The following is a 23,867-nucleotide window of genomic DNA, read 5'->3' as shown; positions in this document are numbered from 1 at the left end:
CAGGTAAGCTGTTCATGTTGAGGTGCAAGTGTTATCGGGGGCGGGTAGCAGTCTCTCAGTTGGAGAGGGACCAACTCTTTATTGTGAATGTTGTTTCAACCACTATAATTACATATGGACCAAAAACGAAAATGTTTTGTTTTCCTTCTATTTTAGTTTCTCAATGGTGTTCATGTTCTTATTGCTGTGTGTTTTATTTCAGTTTTTTTAAGGTGACCCTTTTAACAGGGGGCTAGATTACTGTCGAAGGTCCCACAATGACCCAGGCAAACAGGGCACTGAGTGTGGGTAAGGCTGCAATTACTTTCGTTAGCTGGAATGTTAGAGGTCTCAATCATCCAGTAAAGCGCAGCAAAGTGTTTTCCCACCTCCAGAAGCTAAAGGCAGACATTGTTTATCTCCAGGAAACTCATTTACGTACTTCTGATCCCTCTAGACTCAAGCAGGATGTTTTTTCTCACATTTTCCACTACAAATTCAACACCAAATATAGGGGTGCAGCGATCCTGATACGTAGGCATGTACAGTTTGTGGAATCTAAAGTAATTGCAGATAAAAATGGCCACTATATCATAGTGCAAGGTCAATTGTACAACACACCTATTGTGCTTGCATGTCTATGCGCCCAACTCAGATGATGCCGATTTCTTTAGCAATTTCTTCTCTCTGCTCCCTGATTTTAAACTCCCATCACCTAATTTTGGGGGCAGACTTTAACTGTGCCCTCAATCACACTCTGGACCGCTCCACCGTCTCCTCTCCACTGTCAAATTCAGCTCAAGTGATGAACTCCTTCGTTGAAGAATGCGGGATGGTGGACCCATGGCGATTCAAGAACCCAACATCTAAACAATTTTCATTTTTTTCTGCAGCCCAGCAGTCATTCTCCAGAATAGATTACTTCATTTTAGATAAAAAGTTACTTTCTGTGCTTGAGTCCAGTGACTATGAGAGCATTGTTATTTCTGACCACAGCACAGAGACCATGAAACCTTGTTTTCCAAACCATGTACCACCACAAAGGATCTGGTGTCTAAACCCACGTTTATTGTTAGATGAAGATTTTATTAATTATATTTCCACGCACATCGATACCTTTCTTGACATAAACAGTCAACCAGAGACGAGTATAGGCATTGTATGGGAGGCCATGAAGGCTTATCTTCGTGGGCAAATAATATCATATTCAATCAGTATTAGCAGAAAAAAGACAAAGCGAATGACAGAACTTGCTAATCGGATCAGGGACATTGATAGAATACACTAAACCAGGGGTCGGCAACCCGCGGCTCTCGAGCCGCATGCGGTTCTTTAAGCCCTCTACTCTGGCTCCCTTGAGCTTAGATAAAAATAAGAAGGAAATAAAATAAAAATATTTGTAGGACTATTTATATTTTGTTGCACGGTTGAAAATGTTTCGTATCTTGTATTTTGAGGTGATACTGTGACACATAATTTTTTTTTTTTTTAAACGGTTTTAATTAGGTCAACTAAAATATGTGTCATATCCTGCTACGGTCCCGCACCAGCACCTTTTCTTGCAGGTGAATAACCTGACCCCCGGCTCGATGAGCGAACTATGGATAAACCAAAGAAAATAAAAGTATCGGAGGAACACAGAGGGTTTAATTCTGCGTGGTTAGAGTTATATGCTTTCACAGCAAACTATGCTGGCTTACCGGTATGTTTGATATGTGGAGAGAAGTTGTCAAAGGTGCTACAGCCTTTACGTATTGGAGGAAAAACACGGAAGAGGAAGACAGCTGACGATCTTCAGTCATAATTCAATCAGTTAACTCTTTTTAGGGCGCAGCTATATGTTTTATTTATTAAATTATTCGGTACGGGCCCTTCGGATCGGTACACGTGTGTACCGAAGTGTACCGAAGTGTACCGAACGAATATAACGTTAAACGTAAAAAATTGAGAACGTGAACAACTTTTTGGAAGTAATCTCGCAGCATTCAGTGTCATTTGCTCACATTGGGTTCAACGCGTACCAAGCAACCAAGTCATTTCATTGGACAAGAGGCATGCTATGAGAGCTGGTCACAGGGATGCGTTCAAATGTAGTCAGTAGGTTGGGGAACTCTCGAAATGGCGAACGATGAGAAAGTTGAGCTCGAAGATCCTCCAGCATCATTAAAGTCTCCGGTTTGGGAACATTTTGGTTTCGCAGTTACATACAACGATGACGGACAAAGACAGGTGGACCGGACTAAAGCTGTTTGTCGGCATTGTTCGACAAAAATTGGTTACGCGGCCGGCAATACAACAAACATGCACACGCATTTGAAAAGGCATCACCCGAAAGTGAATATCACCGGTACCAAACGAAAAATTACTGAAGTGCAAACCCAACTCCCACTATCATCCACCTCCACCACCACTCGCAAAAAGTTCCGACCGAGCCAAAGCTATCACAAACGCCATAGGTGTTTTCATAGCAGCGGACATGCGACCATATTCCGTTGTGGAGAATATAGGGTTCAAACACATGTTGAGAGTGGTCGAGCCTCATTACGAGGTTCCCTCTGGTCCGCACTTCAGCCAGGAAGTGATACCAGCACTTTACAATAAAGTAAAAACGACAGTTGTACACGACCTATCCAAGGCATCTTCTATTGCTCTAACGACCGATGGGTGGACATCTAGGGCCACCGAGAGTTATTTAACTGTAACGGCGCACTACATTACACCCGACTACAACTGGAACATGCAAAGCCACGTCCTGCAAACTCGCCCCCTTTACGAACAGCACACAAGCATACATCTGGGAGAGGTACTGAAGGAGGTAGTGTCAGAATGGAAGTTGGAGAGACCAGGTAACACAATTCCAGTCACAACAGATAACGCTAGAAACATTGTCAATGCAATCAGTGAAGCTGGACTGGGCCCCCAAATTGGATGCTTTGCTCGCACAATTAAATTTAGCAGCACAAAAAGCAACAGGAATCAACCAGGTGTCCAAGCTGCTAGGCAGAATCAGGAGTGTTGTGTCTTTCTTCCACCGTAGCACAACAGCTGCACATATATTGCAGTGCAAACAGGAGATGCTCAATGTGCCAAAACACAAACTCATCCATGATGTCCCCACTCGCTGGAACTCCAGTTATGACATGGTGGAGCGGTATCTGTTTACTCAGCATTGACAGAAAAGGCCCTCAAGAAAAACAAAAACATTAATACATTGAGTGACCAGGATGTGAGAATGGCAGAGGAGGTAATTGAGGTCCTTAAACCCCTAAAAACGATCACAACACTGATGTGCACTGAAACAACTCCATCAGTTTAAATGATCCTGCCTCTCAAAACAATGCTGATTAAATCCATGGAACCAAATGAGAAGGACTGTCCAACTGTGAAGGAAGTCAAAGCTGCCATCAGAGGGAGCCTAAAGGACAGATACACTGACCCTGCTCTTTAGGACTTTCTTCATAAATGCACAGCTGTAGATCCAAGGTTCAAGGCCCTTTCTCATGTGGATAATGCCTGCCGTGAACAGATCTACAACAGTCTCACTACAGAGATTGTGGCCATTGAAGAACAGGTATACAATTAATTAATTTCCTTATGCATAAATTCAATTTTTGCTTAATTTGAAACATTTTATAGCTGTTACAATGTGAATAGTACTCATGTAAAATATAACATTATTTCTGTCATTTAATTCTGCAGAGGGAGGCCACAGACACAGCAGGAGCCATGTCATCCGCAGGGAGAGCAGACCCAGAGGAATCTGGAGTCCTCCTCCTCCTCCTCCTCCTCCTCCTCCTCCTCCTCCTCCTCCTCCTCCTCCTCCTCCTCCTCCTCCTCCTCCTCCTCCTCCTCCTCCTCCTCCTCCTCTTCCTCCTCCTCCTCCTCCTCCTCCTCCTCCTCCTCCTCCTCCTCCTCCTCCTCCTCCTCCTCCTCCTCCTCCTCCTCCTCCTCCTCCTCCTCCTCCTCCTCCTCCTCCTCCTCCTCCTCCTCCTCCTCCTCCTCCTCCTCCTCCTCCTCCTCCTCCTATCAGGAAGTCAGCCATGGCAGAACTGTTTGGTGAGCTCTTCAAGACTGAGGAGAGAAACAAGCCCACTTTGCAGCTGGTGAAGGGAGAGGTTACCTCATACATGGCAGCGGACAGCACTTCACTGGACTCCGACCCACTTGCATGGTGGAAGACCAATGAGGCCAAATATCCTCATGTTGGCAAAGCGCTACCTGGCTGTATCTGCTACCTCTGTCCCTAGCGAGAGGGTGTTCTCCACAGCAGGAGATATTGTGAGTGCAAGCAGATCTGCCCTTTTGCAATGTGGACAAGTGGATTTAAAAAAAAAAAAAAATGAAAATACAATGAGAAGCAAGCCCTAATGTCAAGCTGCCGGCTGCTTAGGTCTGAGTAGTACATTACAGTTCAAGAACAGAGTACTACAGTACAGTTCAAGCACAGATTTCAGTTCATCGAAATGCTGCACCTTAATGTTTATTTTATTATATTTTGTATTTATTTGAGTTCACAGTTTAATAATAATTAAAAAAAAATATATATATATTTTATGTTTTGTGATCATTTTTTCTGCTGTACCGAAAACGTACCGAACAGTGACCTAAAAACCGAGGTACATACCGAACCGAAATGTTTGTGAACCGTTACACCCCTACTTCCAACACTAGATCCTGACGGTGTCTCGGCTTTAGAGGGGGACATTTCTAATGACGAGATAAATCGCGCTATTAAAAGTATGAAAAGTGGTAAAGCCCCGGGACCGGACGGCTTCCCTATTGAATTCTATTAAAAAATGTGCAGGCAAACTGCGGGAAGTATATGCAGAGGCACTCCAGCAGGGTTCACTGCCCCCCACCTTAGCTCAGGCGGTAGGGCTGCACGATATATCGTGTCGTGACGATATTCACATCGCAGGAAGTGCGATTTTAAAATAAAAAATAAAAAATAAAAAATAAATAACAGGAGATTTTTTCTTTCTTATCTTTTTTTTAGGACGTGCGATATTAAGTAAGGCAAGGCAAGGCAAGTTTATTTATATAGCACTTTTCTGTACGCGACAATTCAAAGTGCTTTACAAAACAAATTAAAATACTTTTTAGGAATAAATACAGTAAAAACACATTATATAACAGGCATTACAAAGCAAAGATAATAAAATAATTAAAATAAACACCACAGGTATACAATACATGTTTAAAAGGCATACTGTAGTTTGAATATGAGCAGCTTAATTAAAAGCAGCGGCAAAGAGATATGTTTTTAGTCTCGATTTAAAAATAGTAAGCGTTTCTGCGGACGTGCATGATTTGGGCAGTTTGTTCCAGAGTGTCGGGGCATAACAGCTAAATGCTGCCTCTCCATGTTTTGTTGTTACTCTCGGAACCGATAGCAGACCCGTCCCAGAAGACCTGAGGCACCTTGATGGCTCGTAATTATGTAGGAGTTCAACAATATACTTTGGTCCTAAACCATGTAATGATTTAAAACTAGCAATAGTACTTTAAAATCAATTCTTTGGCCGACTGGAAGCCAATGTAAAGATTTCAGAACCGGACTGATGTGATCCACTCTTTTAGTCTTAGTGAGGACACGTGCAGCAGCGTTCTGAATCAGCTGCAGCTTTCTGATGGATTTTTTTGTCAGCCCTGTGAATACACTATTGCAGTAGTCGAGTCTACTGAAAATAAAAGCATGGACAAGCTTTTCTAAGTCCTGTTGTGACATTAGTTTTTTAATCCTCGATATATTCTTCAGGTGATAGTATGCAGACCTAATGACTGTTGTAATGTGGCTGTTGAAATTCAGGTCTGAGTCCATCACTACACCTAGATTTCTGGCTTTATTAGTTGTTTTGTAGTCTGCCGACTGAAGCTCTGCGATTACTTTTAATCGGTCCTTCTTTGCTCCAAAAACAATGATCTCAGTTTTTTGTTTGTTCAGTTGGAGAAAGTTCTGAGTCATCCAGTCAGTGATGTGCTCAATGCACTTGCTCAGTGTTCTAATCGGAGAATAGTCTCCTGGTGTGATTTTAAAATAAATCTGGGTGTCGTCTGCATAGATGTGATAGCTTAGATCGCTCTTTTTAATCATTTCAGCCAGAGGTAGCATATAAATATTAAAAAGCAAAGGTCCTAAGATGGAGCCTTGAGGAACCCCGCATGACATATTTGTCAAAGTTGATGTGTAGTTGCCTATTGAGACAACGTTTTTTCTGTCCTTTAAGTAGGTACTAAACCAATTTAGAGCTGTTCCTGAAACTCCCACCCAGTTTTCTAGACGGTCTAGCAATATGTTGTGGTCAACAGTGTCAAATGCAGCGCTGAGATCCAATAATACTAAAACTGATATTCTGCCACTGTCTGTGTTTAAATTAATGTCATTTAAGACCTTTACAAGTGCAGTTTCAGTGCTGTGGTTAGGTCTAAAGCCCGACTGAAACACATCAAAACCGTCATTTAAAAACATGAAATGACTCAACTGTTGAAAAACAACTTGTTCAATCAATTTGCTTAAAAAAGGAAGGTTTGATATTGGCCTGTAATTATTCATTACGGTTGTGTCTAAGTTATGCTTTTTTAGGAGCGGTTTAATTACTGCAGTTTTCAGGGCCTGCGGAAATACACCTGATTGAAGAGACTTGTTTACTATGTGTAGTATATCTGAGGCCATGCAGGGAAAAACAGTTTTGAAAAATCCTGTCGGAATAATATCGAGGCTACAGGAGGAGGATTTCAGATGTTGAATAATGTCTTCCAGGTCATTAGCATTTATCAGACGGAATTGTGTCATGATGTCTGGATTGACTTTAGGTGGACACAGGGACAAAACATTGGCTGTACCTGATGCAGAGGCACTGACTGCCTGTCTAATTTTCATGATTTTGTCAGTGAAGGAGGCGGCAAATTCATTGCAGGCCCTGCTGGATAGAAATTCTGAAGCTACTGACACTGGGGGGTTTGTTAGTCTGTCGACGGTAGCAAACAAAGCACGCGAGTTGTTTTTATTTTTGGTAATGATGTCAGAAAAGAAAGACTGTCGTGCCTTTTTTATTTCCTGATTATAGACGCAGAGTCTCTCTTTATATATTTCGAAGTAAACTTGGAGATTTGTTTTTCTCCACCTGCGTTCAGCTTTTCTGCACTCAGTTTTTGCTGTTCTCACAGTCATGGCTTTTCTCCATGGAGATTTTTTCTTGCTAGATACTTCCTTTGTTTTAATGGGAGCGATGGTATCCATGACATTTGTTATTTTAGAATTAAAATGATCAACTAGCTCATTTACTGAGAAGTTAGCATGGGCAATTGAGGGAGTAAAAATATGAGCAAACATTTCCTCTGCATTTTCAGTTAAGTGACGTCTAGTGGTTACCTCTTTCTTAACAATTGTATGGACGGTAATAGAGCTCTCAAAGAAAACACAGGAATGATCGGAGAGTGCTACATCAGTCACCACAAGCTTAGAAATGTTCAGACCCTTTGAAAAGTTTCCAGCAGTGGAAACGGTGGCCTGAGATGACACTGCTGGAAAGGGGGGTGTGTGGAAATGGAGTGGAAATAGTCAGGGAGACGTCTGAACAGCGTGCTGCATGTTAGCCGCTAGCATGCGGCTACCCAACCTGCTGGGGTGGATTCCATCAGTGTTGAAGAGGGCGGGTCGGTCCCAGAATAGATTAAAATTGTCAATAAAACCTAAATCGTGAGCTCTACAGGCGGATTGGAGCCAAGTGTGGAGGCTGAGGATCCTACTGAAACGCCCTGCTTCGCGGGCCAGCGTTGGGATCGGACCGGAGATAAAAACCGACTTTTCACAGCTCCGTAGAAGATTAAAAAGTTTCTCAAAATCATTTTTTGTCAGCTCTGACTGCTGGCGGGCTGTGTCATTCGACCCAACATGGACAATTAGTCTATTGACAGATGACGGGAGTGAGTGCAGCAGCCCCGGGAGTTTATCCAGGATTTCATTTCATTTCAAACCTTTATTTATCCAGGTGTATCCCATTGAGATCATTGATCTCTTTTTCAAGGGAGACCTGCTCAAGTAGGTTCCACATGAAACATAAAAACATAAACAGAACAACAAAAAGGACATCATACAGCATCATTACAGGATTACAATTTACATAACTATCCACATGAACAGGTACCAACAGCTTCCGATTGAGTAGCATCCAACCGAGCTTTAAAAACATTTAGTGGCACCAGATTGCTCAGTTTCCATTTCAATTGCAGACTATTCCAAAACAGTGGAGCTGCGCATCTAAATGCTATCTTCCCTAAGACAGTCCTAGCAGTTGGCACATTTAATAAAACCACAGCATGCAATCTCAGGCAGTAGCCACTTACAATTTGCCGTGAGATCAGGGAGCAGATGTAGGATGGAAGTTTCCCTAACATGGCTTTGTATATAAAAATGTACCAGTGACTGAGCCTCCGTACAGTTAGCGAAGGCAAACCAGCCCTTGCATACAGGGTACAGTGATGGGTTAATGCTTTACAGTTTGTCACAAATCTCAGTGCACTGTGATACGCAGCATCTAACTTGACCAGGCAATTGGCAGGTGCATTCATATAAATCAAATCCCCATAGTCCAGCACAGGTAAAAAGGTCACAGTGACTAGCCTTTGCCTGGCCTCAAGCGAGAAACAGGACTTGTTCCTGTAGAAGAAACCTAGCCCTCAGTTTTTTAAGCAGGTTATTGACATGACGTTTAAAAGTGAGACAGTCATCAAGCCAGATACCAAGGTATTTGTAACAGGTAACCACTTCAAGTTTTATTCCTTGCGTAGTTACAATATCTAAAACAGGCTCTGGTGTCTTTTTAGCTTTTGAAAAGAGCATTACCTTGGTTTTATCAACATTTAAAAGAAGCTTTAGTTCAGAGAGCTGAGTCTGAATAATGTTAAAAACAGCTTGCAATTCAACAACAGCCTCCTTAATGGAGGGACCTGCACAGTACATAACGGTATCGTCCGCATTAGGGATGCCAGAAACTGACCATGATCAAAATCGAAAATCGGACAGCCCTGGCGAATATTAATCGATTATTCGACACCACTCCCCGCGGGAGAGAAAAAAAAAAGTATTTTCGCAGAGCTTGCATTTGACTTCATTTGCACTTGTCAGTTCGAAGTAGTTCCACGAGGAACTCTTGAGTTGTGTTCTCACTGTTCTGCCGCCAATAAAACTTTGCCCAGGCCTTGTTTCTCTCATGTAGGAGACTAGATAATTCAGCAGAAAACCAAGGATTGTCTCGTCCCTTCACTCTAAATGTACGCAGAGGTGCATGTCTATCTATAATTTCCATAAAACCAAGATAAAAATAAGACCATGCAGTTTCTACATCAGCACACAGATCGATTTTACCCCAATCAAAATCAAACTGATCATGTACAAAACCCTGCTCCACAAAATGTTTTTTGTCTCTCTTACTGATAATGCGAGGTTTAACCTTTTGGACTTTTGTGTCCCTAATTGTGGCTACAACACAGTGATCACTCAGATCATTTGCAAATACTCCCACAGATGAGTATTTATGGGGAACATTAGTTAAAATGAGATCAATTAAGGAGGATTTATTTGGGGACTTAATGTTAGGGCAAGTAGGACTGTCTATAATCTGAGTAACATTCAGAGAGATACCAAGGTTTTTTAAATCCTCTGACACAGAAGTTAACCAGTCCCAATTAAAATCACCAAGCAGCACTATTTCCTTGTAGTCAAGTTGAGATAAAAGTTTTGCCAATGAAGATAAAGAGTCCTTGACAGCTGAGGGGGGTCTGTAGCAGCCCACCACCATGACCTGTTGACCCTTTGCTACTTCGATATTTAAGGCTAAAAATTCTAGTTGTTTACTAATAGATTTGGAAAGCATCTTGGTTACACAAAACTTATTTTTCACATAAATGGCAACGCCACCACCTTTTTTAGGACGGTCGGTACGATATACACTATAACCATTTAAGTAGATGTCAGAGGCCAAAATAGATTTATCTAGCCACGTTTCTGATAAGACAATGACATCAGCATCAGTCGAGCTCGCCCAAATGTGGACAAAATCTAACTTAGGTAACAGACTGCGCACATTTAAGTGAATGAATCCCAACCCAGATCTAGAATTAAAATCAGCAGGAGTAGCTATCTGACTACTACTGCTACTGGGCGGTCCAGGGTTTAGTTGTACATTCCCTGATAGTAATAATAGCAAAAAAAACAAGCACCTTTTCCTCTTAACCGACACACATACATTGTCATCTGCTTTAAAGTCACCAGCAAACTCCGCGAAAGTGAGATTAGAGCTCAAGAAGCAGTCCTGAAGAACCATCATAGCAGGAAAGTGAGAAAGACAAACATTTGTCGAACTGAATGTCTATGACAAGGCAACCAGTAATTGTTTGTGTAACACATCCGAACCTTTACAGGGGATGTCCACTGCGGGCGGTAGAACAGACCTGAACCCAGTCGACTTCTCAGGAGGACGAGAGAACTTCTCATTGTCCAAAATATGCCCAAAACAGGCATAGCAAAATCACGATAGGGGCCATTTTCCCAGACCAGCACAGCATCCGGATAGGCGCGCAAGCAGGCCCGAAACGTGGAGGCGCTCCGGTCTCTCCGCGATATCCCCGGTGCAAAACCTCCTCAGCACAGCAGGATAGGCGAAGCAGGCCCAGCTCGAGGCGTAGAGGCGCTCAGGTCTCTCTGCGATGTCCCCGGTGAAAATCCTCCTCAGCACAGCAGTACAGGATAGGCGAAGCAGGTCCAGCCCGAAACGTAGAGGCGCTCCGGTCTCTCCGCGATATCCCCGTGGTAAAACCTCCTCGGCACCGTAGAGCACGACAGGTGGAGCAGGTGGATACAGGCCTCAGCTACAGCAGGTGTAAAGCAGGCCGCAGCCCGAACGCGAAGCCGCTTCGGTCTCTCTGTTACGTCCCCGTCCCCGGGGCAAAATCTCGCCAGGACAGCAGCACACGACAAGTGGTGGAGCAGGTCCCCGCCACAGCACAAACTGGACAGGTGGAAAAGGAGGCCCCAGCCCGAGCAACAACGTGCAGCCGCTCCGTCTCTCCGCGACTTCCCGGGGAAAAAACCTCCACACAGCAGCACAGCACAGGTGCACAGGTAAACCTCCTCTCCACGCCGACGGAAGAGAGGCAGCCCTGCCCCTCACTTTCCACGCTCCGTGAGGCGGATGAGAAAATGCGCTCCGCTCGCTCTGATCGACGAGTGTGGCAGCGTGAGTGGCGAGTGTGGCAGCGTGAGTGACGTGTGGGTTGGATTACCGGGACTGTGGCTCCAGGGAGGCAGCGTGTGGCTGCATTGAAGAATCGGATGTTTCTGGTTATGGAATCCCCGATTATTAATGTGGTTGGGGCGAAAAGGGGACGAGGAGATGCTGGTGATTGAGGGTGTGGTGACCAAGCAGGAGAGTGTTGTGGTGAGACAGTAACAGCTGGGCTGGGAGAGGATTTCCTTGCCGGCTCAGGGCCCGGAAAACTTCCAGAGTGTCTCAGCACGGCCTCTTTGAGGAGTTTACGACGTGAGGAGGTCGCCAGACGAGTTGACTTCACAGTGGCCTGGGAAGCAGCACAAATACTGTCGGCTGCCGGCGCAGGAGTTGCAGTGTCGGCAGGGTGCAGATCTGGACTGGTCAGTGCCACGGAAGCATCAGCTGGATGGACCGGATCATCTGGACGGGTCAGTGCCGCGGGAGCACCAGCTGGATGGACCGGATCGTCTGACAGGGTCGTGAAGCGGTTCTGAAGGCGTAGGCGAGGCAGTGAAGTCTCCCCATTCAATAAGCTCCTGCGCACCACCTCAGACCACGACTGCTGATGGCCAGGTGTTGAGGAGTCGGAAGGCCGTGGACAGGTGGAAGGATCCCACAGAACTGTGTCATGGATAGTTGCACTGAACAAGACAAGCTGTTTAGACTGCACCGATGCCACCTCCATGAGACTGGACATGAGAGTCTTTTTCTTTCAGCTCGTCAGAAAGCCGTCGGATGTCCTTCTTAAGGTCTGTTATCTGTGTATTAGCTCTCTGAAGTAGCACATAATCCCCAGGGTGTTTTGATGGCATTCTTGAGTGTAAAAGGTTAGGGCAATTACTGTCCCATGCACCAATGCCAAACTGCGTCAAGATGTATACATATAAGCAGGGGTGGCTAAATGTTTGTAAGCAGGAGAGCTAGATGCTAACAGGTAGTGGGAGCCTCAAGTAGGCAAATTAACCTGGGTCCACGCTGGCGAGTATACACCGTTCTCTGAACTTCTTCCTCCTGACTGTACATTCTTCAGCTCCCCCCGTACCACCGGCCATGGTGGGGGCATAGCATCAGTGTTTAGAGCTAGCCTCCAATGCCGATTGCTTCACCCTGTAACTAGCTACACTAGCTTAGAGTTGCAGCTTTTTTAACTGAACCCAGCCTCGCCTATACTCTGCGCAGTCGTGTATCGTCCGCCAAAGTGCAATAAGGATTTCATAAATGACTTTTCTGACTTTCTGTCCGGGATCATGGTGAAATATGATCGTGTTTTGATCTCCGGAGACTTCAATGTCCATGTGTGTTGCGAGTCCAAACCTCTGGTTAGGGACTTTTTAAATCTCCTTGATTCTTTTGGTCTCGTTCGGTCCGTGGCTGGCCCAACACACGAAAAAGGACACACTTTGGACTTAGTATTATCGTTTGGACTGTCTGTATCTGTGGATGAAATATGTGCAGCAACACGTATCTCAGACCATTTACCGGTTCTGTTTACAACTTCGATCCCTTCCGCAGGAGTCGAATCACGTGCCCCTGCGCGTCGTCTGCGTTCGATTAACCCCTTGACTGCCTCACAGTTCTCTGATGTTTTTAATGCTTCTCCGATCTGTAAATTAGAGGTGAACTGTGCTTTTAGTGCTGATGAGCTTATCTCCATGTTTGACTCGACATGTACCCTAATACTGGATTCTGTTGCTCCTTTTACGCTTAGACCCACCAAAGTTCTCTCAGAGCCGTGGCTCAATGACTGTACTCGTGCTCTCAGACGCGCTTGCAGGCGTGCAGAGAAAATGGAAAAAGGATAAACTCCATGTCTCCCTAGAAATCCTTCGTGCTTGCCTTTCCGACTACCAGACGGCAGTCAAAGCAGCCAAGACAGAGCACATTTCTCTGTTAATCTCCAAAAACAGCCATAAACCTCAGGTTCTTTTTAATGTCCTCAACTCTATTATTAATCCCTGTGATGTTTCTTCTATTGTGCCATCGACTACTCTGTGATAAGTTTCTTAAATTTTTTATTGAAAAAGTATCTGCTCTTAGGCTAGCCCACATTAGTGCTACTCCAGATCCTGCTCCTTTTCTGTGCCCTGCTGTCCTCGACCACTTTGAGCCTGTATCCCTCTCTACTCTCTCGGATGTAGTCAAACTGCACCTCAGACAGCATTCCGTCTCGCCTTCTCAGAGATGTTTTGGAATCAGTTGGAGCAAGTATTTTATTACTTATAAACACCTCTCTTAGCTCAGGATGTGTCCCAGCTGCCTTCAAACATGCCGTGGTCAAGCCACTACTTAAAAAGAAAAATCTCGACCCCTCCATTCTCGCATATTTTAGGCCCATCTCCCAGCTACCTTTTTTATCAAAAGCCCTGGAGCGAGTAGTCTACGCCCAGCTGCAGTCTTTCTTAACCACGCATGGAATCCATGAAAAGTTTCAGTCTGGCTTCAAACCCATGCACAGCACTGAAACAGCCCTTTTAAGAGTTTTTAACCTGTTAAGCACCAAGCCTGTTTTTCATGTTTCAGGCTCGAAAATGACATGCCCAAAACAAATGACTACAACTTAACTTCTAAAAGGGTTATATGAATAATTTCTTTTATCAAAGCAAGGTTACATCTGTGAGTTGGATGTAGAAGTGTCAGAATCAATATAAATGTTTTTTATTTTAAAGAAAATTCAGATTTTACATAGTAAAAAACTGTAAATTATAGTGTCTGTCCAAGTTTTTTTTTTTACAGATAGTGAAAACTACCCTTGGATGATGGGTTAGTAGACTAAAAGCTTTAGGAATCCAAAGTACAACATATAATAAGTACCCTGTATCAAGATTGATGCAAAACAAGTGACATTTGACCTTTTTAGAGAGGTTTAGCCAAAACCACCCCACCTTTGAGGTGATTTGGGTGAAAATGTTTTTTTTTCCATATCTCTGGCCCCCCTTGGTCGATTTGGATGGTTGACACCTCTTTCTGACCGTCAGAGCCAATAGAATCGAAGGGGGAGGCCCACACACACACTCATTGTGAAGAGAAAAGGTGGGGGCTGCGCGCATGTAAATGTCCAGCAGAGTGAAGCTATTTCTAGCTCTGCCATTTGGAAACGAAAAAGCAGTTTTATTGCTTATGGATTATCAGAAATAATTTCAAAGAGGGCACAGATACATTGGATGAACCTATGGATTAACTGCAGCATCGTTTTTTTATCGTTTTAATGCCATTGAAGACCAGTTTTGACCAAGGTAAGCCATGTTAGCGTTTCTAGCTACTTAGCTCCACATGTTATGATGTACGCTTTCGTTTATAGCGTCGCAAATGTTTATCACTGAGTGTTGAGGTGGGCACCACTAGATTCAGTGTCTCCAGGACACCAAAAACGAGTGGTTGGCTGTGCATCTAGGATAAGTAATAAGGGAGTTATTGTGAGTTTAAGTGCCGTTTTAGGTTAAATTTTTTCGCTCGTGGCTAATTCAGAGGCTGAGTGTTAGCATTGTGGTTTTTTTTTTGGGAAAAAAAATTAAAAATATCAGTTAGCTGAGTTTCTTCCCGTTACATGGATATAAAACATTCATAGTTTTATTAAATATTAAGATTCCTTAGACGTTGTTTCCTGCAAATGACGCAGGTACCGGGCGGATGGTGCGTAACAGGTTAATGATCTACTCCTAGCCGCCGACTCAGGTAGCCCAGCTGTCCTGGTGCTGTTAGACCTGACAGCTGCCTTCGACACTGTGGCCCATAGCATCCTGTTGTCACGGCTTGAACAGTCCGCTGGCATCACAGGCTCTGCCCTTGCATGGTTCAGGTCCTACCTGATAGACCGTAGCTTCTCAGTGCAGCTAGGTGCCTTCTCCTCTGCCAAAGCCCCTCTTACCTATGGGGTTCCCCAAGGCTCTATTCTGGGCCCCATCCTCTTTTTACTGTACATACTGCCCCTAGGGTAAATTCTCACAAAACACAATATTCCCTTCCACTGCTACGCCGACGATGTGCAGATCTATCTGCCTCTCAAAGCAAATATCAAACACTCTACAGCAGTTGATGGACTGCTTAACAGAGATAAAATCCTGGCTGAGCAAAAACGTTCTCAACCTCAACGAGAGCAAGACTGAGGTCATCTTTTTTGGACCCCAACCTCCAGCCTCTCCGGTTGATATTCTGGGCTCTCTCAATAAAAACATCCTCCCCTCTGTCATGAACCTTGGAGTGACCTTCACTAGCGCTTTTAAATTCGACAAGCAGGTCAGCACCGTAGTCAAATCCTGCTTTTTTTTTTTAAATAAGACTATTGGCCAAAACCAAGTCGTATTTATCTTTTAAAGACTTATAAAGGGTTATTAACGCCTTTGTAACCTCGAGACTGGATTACTGCAACGCTTTGTATGTGGGTATGGACCAGGCCTCTATTAAACGCCTGCAGCTAGTCCAAAACGCAGCTGCACGTTTGCTGACTGGCCACAAAAAGCGTGACCACATCACCCCAATTCTGGCCTCACTACACTGGCTTCCAATTTGGTTCCGAATTGATTTTAAAATCCTTTTATTTGTTTTTAAAGCACTAAATGGGCTGGCTCCGGCCTATATAGCTGAACTCCTCCAGCGCTACACCCCAGCCAGAGCTTTAAAGGGCCCATGTCATGGCCATTTCCACTGATCATAATTACATTGTTGAGGTATACTAAAATAGATTTATACTGTGCAATTTTCCAAACTCACATTGGTTTCGCATACAGCATCTCTGTAAAGTATGTGTATTCAGCAATATTCACTCTCTCCAAAAACGACTCGTTGGAGCTCTTGCCCCCCCCCCTCCCTGTGAGCCTAGTGTGCTCCGATTGGTCAGCTCGGCCACTCTGTTCTGATTAGTCAACCACCAGAGAGGCTCCGCCCATGTCTAACAGTGCTTTTTTCGGCTCGCTCTCGGAACATCAGTCTTATAATGGTGTCGGTACAGCCGTATATTTTATACGCTAACTAACCGAACCTACAACTGTTGTTATAGAAGAGTGTGATGGCCCCAGGGCCTTTGTGCAGGTGTGTTGCAGGTCTTACGATGGGGTGGAGCTTAAGAGGCTAATCAGCGCGATCACGGACACCTGGCCGGAGCCGAGGTGCTATTAAGCCCAGCTGCCCGGAGTCACACGGCGGCCCCTGTCTCTCTCCAAAGCGGCTGCAGAAGGACGAACTCGGCGATCCTCTCCCCTCGACCACCTATCTCTGCATTTACCACAATAAATGTGCCGTGGTTTTGTAAACTCATGTATGTCTCCTTGTCTTTCCGTTGTGGCCTACGAGCCGGTCATAACAAAGAGTAAGTTATTTTTACCTGTAATAAACTACTACTGTTTGATGAGAAATCAAATCATGGTTTGCTATATATGAATGATATGTTATAGGAGCAAATAATTCAGGGAAGAAAGGATAGGCCTACTAAGTATTTCCATTAGGGCCGTCAGTCGATTAAAATATTTAATCGCGATTAATCGCATGATTGTCCATAGTTAATCGCGATTAATCGCAAATTAATCGCACATTTTTTATCTGTTCTAAATGTACCTTAGAGGGATATTTTTCAAGTTTTTAATACTCTTATCAACATATGAGTGGACAAATATGCTTTATATGTTTGTTTATTATCATTTGAACAATGACAAATATTCTCATGAATATTAAACACAACAACCTCTGAACATTACAAATATTCGCCTCAATACAACCTAGAACCTCTCTCATACAATACTGTGTGTGTGTGTGTGTGTGTGTGTGTGTGTGTGAATGTGGAGGATCGTTGGAGCTATGTGCAGCTCAAGGCATATATGCCTGTGTGTATGAGCTGTGTTGCGGCACTATCCGTGCTGAGTGTGCTGTCTGGCTACCTGCATAAAGTCAAGTGCTCGGTGCAGTTGTCGGCGAAATGTCGCTCCTCTGTTTTCATTGAAACAGCTCCTTATATCCGTTAGCTCAGCTAGCTAGCACCAGATGCTAACAACAACACGTAAGGTGTGCTTCGCTCGCGCCACACATACACACACCCTCCCGGTCCTCCCGATGGCCAGTCCGGGCCTGCCGGTGAGCGTGGAAGTGTGGTCTGCCACAAGCGGGCAGCAGGAGCGGGGCTGTCAGCATCAGCTTGTAGATGGTATTTTAAACTCGATGCGCTCTGAAACTACGGCGGCCGAGGACAAAAAATACACATGCGTTAATCGCGTTAAAATAATTAGTGGCGTTAATTTTTTTTTGCGTTAACGCGTTATTAACGCGTTAACTTGACAGCCCTAATTTCCATTAAACTTTATTTTTAGAAATGTACAAAATGAACATAAATATACATATATACACGGTATATCATCAATTCCTCCCCGTTGTCGGCATCTTGCCTATTGCAGCCGGGGCTTTTTAGGACGATGCATCAGTGTGGTAGTCCCGTCATGTATTGTCCGGCAGGATCTGGCTGGACGAAATCAAATGCAAATCACTAACTGGCATGAATACATTGTTTTGCGCTAGCATGTACATGTACTGTCAATGTACGGTAAATCACCCGGAGTATACTGTATGAGTATTCCGTGTGTGACTGCAGACATTCTCCTGCCATGACAAACATGTAAGGCCATCTGCTGACATTGTAGTTGATATATTTAAACGCTAGCAACGTCGTTAGCCCAGTAAGCTGGGCTTGTTTAGTGTAATAAAACCACTATGAACAAAAGCTAGTGATTCATATTAGGCTAGCAAGAACGTGTTTACAATTGCAATCCTATACGGGTAGTCTGCTACATTCATTGTAGCTGGCATAACAAAAAAAAATTCCCGAGCAAACCCATGTCTAGCTCCGTTGGTTAGCTCGGTAGCATACACGCTACGCCAGCTATAATGTAATTACGTTTCGCGACTGACCGTACGGCAAATCACCCGGAGTATACTGTCTATGAGTATTCGTGTGTGAATGCAGACATTCTCCTGCTATGAGATACATGTATGCAAGGCCATCTGCTGATATTAGAGTTGATATATGGAAACGCTAGCAACTTAGTTAGCACAGTTAGCACTGTGTCAATGGCTTAGCAGTCCGACACAGTTTACACATTTAAACAGTCTTGTTTGATAAATACACAAATAACAATGCAAACTTACAGGTTGTGTACCCGAATCTTCCCCTGCTCCAAACGGTCCAAACAAACTAGGAATAGCATCGTCCTTCAGTTTCAAATGCTGTGCATATCCGGCCTCAAACTGGGCAATGTTTTGGAAGCTTTCGTCTGTGAAATGCCGCGCACACAGTAACGTTCTTCGAACCTCTGAAGGAACAGTGTTAAAAAGACATTTCAACCACTGACTTCGTCGTGGTTCTTCCGTCGGTAGGACAAACAGCTCAGATTTCTCCTCACATTTCAGGAAACAGGTCCTTGGCATTGGCATGACTGGATCGATTGTGAACTGAACCAGAGCTTCCAACAGTAAATGTTAGGCTGGCAGAGGGTGCGGCCAGCGCCGCTGGGTGTGGCCATAGCTCTTCGGGATTGGTCCATTTTGTTCCGGGTACCGCATGACATCATGCCGTACCCGGAACTAAATGGAAGACTCAAATGGGCAGTGACGTATCTCCAACGAGGCGTTTTGGGGAGGTATTTTCTGTGTTAAGAGTTTTACTCGCTACAGGGTGTACTTTGAGGGTTTTGACTCGGCACACCGTTTACATGCATAAAAACCTTCATAACACACAAGGGGACGGGTAATAATCGGAAAAGCATGACATGGGAGCTTTAAGGTCTGCTGACCAGCTGCTGCTGGTAGTGCCCAAGACCAGGCTTAAAACCTGAGGGCACCGAGCCTTCGCAGCAGCTGGCCCTAGGCTCTGGAGCACTCTGCCCCTCCATGTGAGGTCGGCCCAGACCCTAGGGGTTTTTAAATCTACTATTAAGACACACTTCTTCTCCCTGGCCTTCTAGGCAGCTGCCCCCCCCCCCATAGATCCACCCCTGCAGACCGGTGAAGCCATTTTGGCGAGCTTGTTTTGCCGCGCACAGAGAAAAGTGTAATGTGTTTTACGTCATGCGATCGGCATTTTTAGAGAGCACCGATCGATCGGCAGAGTGAGTATCGGCCGATACCGATCGGCGGCCGATCGGAGCATCCCTACTATTAGGCATTGGTGTTGTTAATTCATAGACACTTTCTAAATGTACATTTTAATGTATAATTCCAATTAAGTTACCTTTTTATCTTTCAGTATTACTTCTTTATTTCGCTTTTGTATTATTGTTATGTTTTGGTGATGTTTTTTTTTTAACATTACTTTCAATATCATAGCAATATTTTCATTTCTTATACTTTATCTTCCTTTAATTGTTATTCTTAAATTCACTGGTGTTAGTGTTCTTATACACTTTATATTTATTCATACTGTTTGTTTTTGAGCAATCTCGTGCACTATAGTTTCCTCCAGAACCAATACAGTTTTATCTTTATCTTATCTATCTTATAAAACGTCAAGTTCCATCTATAAAAAGGATAACTATCAAACATGTCCTTGCTTGGTTTTCAATGTGTGTCTTACTGATTATATATAGTTCCCATTAACACAACAAGCAGAGAGTACCCCACACAAAACATGTGCACACAAACTCCCAACTTTCTAAAAATGTAAACAAATCGAGAATACTTACCTTAAAATAGCTAATACTCATTTAGATACGATCAACATAAAGCTGAAGTAAGGCTTTAAGACGCAGAAGTTCATGAATATGTACATTTAGATCAATTAAACAAAACTACAGTTAGCTGGTAACTAAAATAAGTCGTCAACAACAAGCACCGAAGTTAGATGGCTAACTGCTAACTAGCATCTTTGATTTTACAGTTAGCCTCTACCTTTTAACCATAGACTGTATATATAAAGCTTTTAACACATAACAGCTTCAAACAAAGCTTTAATAGTTTATTTATAATGAATATATCTGACAGCACTGTTGAATATATGGCATTAACATTGCTTTATAAGTCATGTGTAGTGTTGTAACTAAAACAAACGGGCACCGAAATGGACTTTGGATGTTGCCTGAGAATGCATATTTTCGAGCCTACCAACTTTAAATAAACTGGTAACTAGGGTTAATAACTAATATCTTTAGTTTGAGTGTAATGTTACGTGAACATATACAGCTTCTGGTTAATATATTGTGACTTTACGAAACAGAAACCGACCTCTGTTTTCCTTTTTCCTCGGTATGGGTATATTGAGGAGCCCCATCGGCATGTGCCGGTGGTGAACCGCCAGCGGTGCACAGCTCCTCCGCTCCGCCCTCCCGGCAGCAGCACCGAATCTCTCCGGACCGGCTTGACTTTCCCAGGCCGGGTAAACCTCGCCATCTTGCAGGCTATCGTTAGCTCTAACCTCCGCCGCAGCGGCAGACGCCCTCCTCGGCGGGCGAGCTGCCTCCTTCCGAGTCAGGTCCTCTTCCATTGTTGGTTTCTCAACCACAACGACGCGTCTCTTATCAACCGTCAGTGTGTCACTGTTTCTCGGCTTGAGCCCCGCGGTGACACCGCTGTTACCTCCGGGTCCCGCAGTGCAGAGAGGCGAAGAAACAACACACATCCCGCGCCATCATGCTTTTCCTGTAGCAAAGGTCTTCTTCACTGAGGCTAAACTTCAGCTGGTATTTTACTACATGTCACTCTACTGCCTACTTCTGGACATTACCGGAAATACCACCTTGTGTGTGGAATCCGCTTCAAGGTTCAAGGTTCTTTATTGTCAAACTGACATAGCTACAGAGTAATTATGTTGTTGAAAATCTTATGTCACAGGCTTCTCCAACAATGCAACATAATAACAATACAGATAGCAAGAGCAATACAAAAAGAAAAATAGTTATAAAATAAAGTGAGCATGTGGAATAGTGCAGTACGAGCATAGACTGTATCTATAAATAGACGTAGGGTCCGTGACGTCACCCATAGGATTCTGCAGAGTTGCCGAGAAGCCCTTAGTAGGTGGAGTCGGCCACTAACGGCTCTACAGTGACGTCTGAGTCTAACTCCCGCCTGCTCCAAATAAGGGCAAAGAGGCGGAGCCGAGGCGGGACCTGCTGGGAAGTAACAGAGCTAGCTCAAGCTAAGAAGCTAAGCTAAGCTAACATGCTCCCCATCTGCACCCTGCCGTCACATTTTACGTTTCTAAGGTAAGCGGACATGAAACTATTCAGCAAAACTATAAATAATAATCTAAGTTATTGAGTTTTTAGCATAATACTTCAGAATCTTAAAATCCCTTAACCTTTGTATGCAATGTGCTAAATGCAACACTAGAATCAAGCAAATTAATATGTTTGCATGACATTAGTTATTTATATTTTGCTATCACTTAATTATACGTTTAATACATTTAAGTCAAGCTAAGGTACAGTACATGTGATGGTAGCTAGTTAGTGCTCTTACCTGTGAGGCCTCCTCCAAACAGCATTATAACCAGACTGTATCATTAAAACTATAAGTACCAGTTCTAGAAGACAAAATGTATTTAAAGACCAATCTTTATTTATTATCTTTGTTTTATTTTATTTCAACAGTGAGCTACAAAGACAATCAGATTATGAATGAACAGTATGACATTCATCAACATTGAAATATATTTTATTATCAAAATAATATTTAACTGTTATCAAAACTTAGTGCAAGAAGCCCTAATGACCAGTCGCCACTGTATACAGTCTATGGTTTTAAGTTAACTTGGAGGATACGATTAGCATCGTTAGCACCGATGTAGCTACCACTCGCTTACACGCTAACCCAAGCCTTAACATTCATACGTAGCTGATTAAAATCATAAACACATAAATAAAGTACTCGAATTTCACTTACCGCAAAACGGCATTCATGCGCCGTCTGTTTTAACCGCAGAGCGAGTCACAATAGTCCAATATATAAGCATGAAGAACAAACAAACACGGCCGGGGTCAAGTTGTGTTCCCTGGATGAACTGGGCAGGCAGAGTCCCTGTAGCTTCACGGACGGAGCAGCTAGCAGAGAGACAAGAAGCTAGCAGCAGCAGTCACTTGACAGAGCTGTCACTCAATGTGACCACGCCCTAATTTATGCAAAAACTTTAAGACCTAATATAAATAAAAGGGTCATGTTAGAAAACAATTCACTCACAGATCCATAATCATGAAGGTGGAATCTAACTATATCTATAATAATATTTATTGGATCCATGGGTAGAAACATGTTTTTTTAGGCTGTAAAATTGGGCATTTTAACATGGGGGTCTATGGAAATTGCTCCTTTCTGCAGTCAGCGCCTATCGGCCAATATATGAACTGCAGTTTGTGGCACTTCCGTATTGGCGTCCCGGCTCTTCCCCAGAGTTTGCCGCTTGAGTACGAGTCTATATACAAGTTATTGGAATGATATATATTAGATATTAGATACATATTACTGAGTAGCAGATGAATGTTTTGAAGTTGTTTCAATAGTTCAATTGTTTAACAGTCTCACTGCCCGCGGGAAGCAACTGTCTCCGAATCTTCTTGTCTTTGCCAGGATGCTGCGGTAACGTCTGCCAGACGGCAACAGAAAGAACAGTTTGTGGCTGGGGTGATGGGGGTCTTATTCATGTGAATGTAAAATAAATATACATAACAATTATCCAAATATTAACAAATAAAAGTTGAAGTGGAGACTTACATGTTAATAGGGTAAACATTAACCAATATGTATTTTATATTAAACTTACCAAGGTCATTAAAGGTGGGGTAGGTAAGTTTGAGAAACCGGCTCGAGATCGCTAGAATTTGAAAATACACAACCGGAGAAAATCTGCCACTTCCTTATAGAGCCCCTCCTCCAACACACACGAACGCGCACATGACCAATGAGGGCACGAGATAAGTTTGTGCACAGATGGAAGGCTGACAGGCAGGTAGGCCATCCAGTTATTTTAGCCGGGCCGGCTAAAATAATTGGTCGTGCTTTTTACAGTATTACGGCTTCCACAGATGAAATGTTTTAATGGATTTTTTGTCAAAGCACTTAAGATATTCATTGCTATTGGGATGTTAAGAGCATTCCATGGAATATAACAAAAAGTGTATCTCGAGCCGGTTTCTCAAACTTACCTACCCCACCTTTAAGACAATTTGCTTTTCAATCAAAATTTGTAATTTGATTGTTTGAAAATGAGGCATTTTGTTATTTTAGTTATTAGTTTGGGTTCTAAACAGTTTCCCTATAATAATATTTGTAAAATGGGAATAAAGCCCAGTTGTGCAATGTTACCTCAGGACAGGAGGGGGATGTTTTTATTTTTGAGAAATACTTCACAATTTATCCATGGTTTTATGCTTCTCCTGTTACAATGTGAAAATTATGTTTTATCTTCTGATATAAATCCAGGGGGCATCAGTTTTCCTTCAGCTGCTACCTTTCCACTGTGTTTTTTAGTTAGTTTTTGAGTGTCTGCTTCTTCTATAGAGAGGCGAAGTCCCGCCCATCTACTTCCGACCCATGGGACCTTATTTCGGAAAAATTATGTATTGAAGTCAATGGAGAGAGAAAGATTATCTTTCGACCCCGTTTGAATTGTGCAACGAATTACACATATGATGTTTGTCAATCTTAAAAAAT

At 43.4% G+C, this 23,867-nt stretch overlaps 1 protein-coding gene across 1 annotated transcript in view; it reads right to left on the bottom strand.

Annotated features, from left to right (window-relative positions):
• tasora (transcription activation suppressor a) overlaps positions 1 to 20,993 on the bottom strand; it is a 64,408-nt gene extending 43,415 nt beyond the window's left edge. Inside the window, 1 exon segment of the mRNA XM_034149904.1 lies at positions 20,445 to 20,993. Coding sequence (XP_034005795.1) covers positions 20,445 to 20,838 — 394 coding nt within the window. The 5' untranslated portion in view covers positions 20,839 to 20,993.
• Positions 20,994 to 23,867: the final 2,874 nt, after the last annotated feature.

This window comes from Trematomus bernacchii, unplaced genomic scaffold (assembly GCF_902827165.1).
Source record: "Trematomus bernacchii unplaced genomic scaffold, fTreBer1.1, whole genome shotgun sequence".
NCBI classification, from domain to species: domain Eukaryota; kingdom Metazoa; phylum Chordata; class Actinopteri; order Perciformes; family Nototheniidae; genus Trematomus; species Trematomus bernacchii.
The sequence above is the reverse complement of the archived record's forward strand: the minus strand, read 5'-3'. Positions and strand labels throughout refer to the sequence as shown.